Below are 1,093 nucleotides of genomic sequence, written 5' to 3' on the forward strand. Positions count from 1 at the left end.
TATATATATATATTCACAGACACACACACACATACGAAGGCTGTGAGTTGGCAGAATCGTTAGCACACTTAAGGCGGCGAGCTGGCAGAATCGTTAGCACGCAGAGTGAAATGCTTAGCGGTATTTCGTCGGCTGTAACGTTCTGAGTTCAAATTCCGTCGAGGCCGACTTTGCCTTTCATCCTTTCAGGGTCGATAACTTAAGTACCAGTTATGCACTGGGGTCGATGTAATCGACTTAACCCCTTTGTCTGTCCTTGTTTGTCCCCTCTATGTTTAGCCCCTTGTGGGTAATAAAGAAATAAGAAACGTTAGCACACTTGGTGAAATTCTTTGCAGTATTTCTTTTGTTCTGAGTTCAAATCCTGCTGAGGTCGACTTCACTTTTCTGTGATATTTTATTGTATTTTTCTATTGTATAATTTCCACTGAAGTTCATAGAATATTGAATGAAAAATGTACATGTGGAAAAATTTTCTTTTTTTTTTCAGATTTTCAGAAATGGCTACTAATAACTTTGTTGAAAGTAGTTTCTGGAACTTTGATGCCCTTTTCCAACCTCAGCAACATCCTGCTCGTGATGCCCACGACACTTTCTTCATATCAGGTAAAATGGCTTTGTTTTCAGACCTGCCCCTTCCCTGTGCACTTTCGCATGTGAATAGTTCTTGCTTGTTATTTTTGTGTTGCTCAGTCAATCTACTCTAACCCTTTAGCATTGTCGTTCTCAACCCATTTTTTTTTATCCATGGACCCTTTCATCATAATCATCATCTAACATCCATTCTCCATGTAGGTACAGGTTGGACGGTTTGACTGGAGATGCTAAGCTCTGGACATTAATATAATGATGATAATGATAACACACACACACTCATAAATACATGCATATGACATGCACAGGCACAGCATGGCTGTGTGGTAAGAAGCTTGCTTCCCAACCTCATGGTTCCGGGTTCAGTCCCACTGCGTGGCAACTTGGGCAAGTGACTTCTACTAGCCTGGGGCTGACCAAAGCCTTGTGAGTGGATTTGGTAGACAGAAACTGAAAGAAGCCTGTCGTATACATACATATATATATATATATATATATA

General features: G+C 40.3%; 1 protein-coding gene across 1 annotated transcript in view; it reads left to right on the plus strand.

The window, feature by feature from the left end:
* The window catches only part of LOC106873038 (phenylalanine--tRNA ligase alpha subunit), a 13,421-nt gene that overhangs the window by 7,758 nt on the left and 4,570 nt on the right, over positions 1-1,093 (plus strand). Inside the window, exon 7 of the mRNA XM_014920245.2 lies at positions 491-606. Within this exon, the coding sequence (XP_014775731.1) occupies positions 491-606 (116 nt within the window). The remainder of the gene's footprint in view (positions 1-490; positions 607-1,093) is intronic.

Source organism: Octopus bimaculoides, chromosome 23, assembly GCF_001194135.2.
Source record: "Octopus bimaculoides isolate UCB-OBI-ISO-001 chromosome 23, ASM119413v2, whole genome shotgun sequence".
Lineage (NCBI taxonomy): Eukaryota > Metazoa > Mollusca > Cephalopoda > Octopoda > Octopodidae > Octopus > Octopus bimaculoides.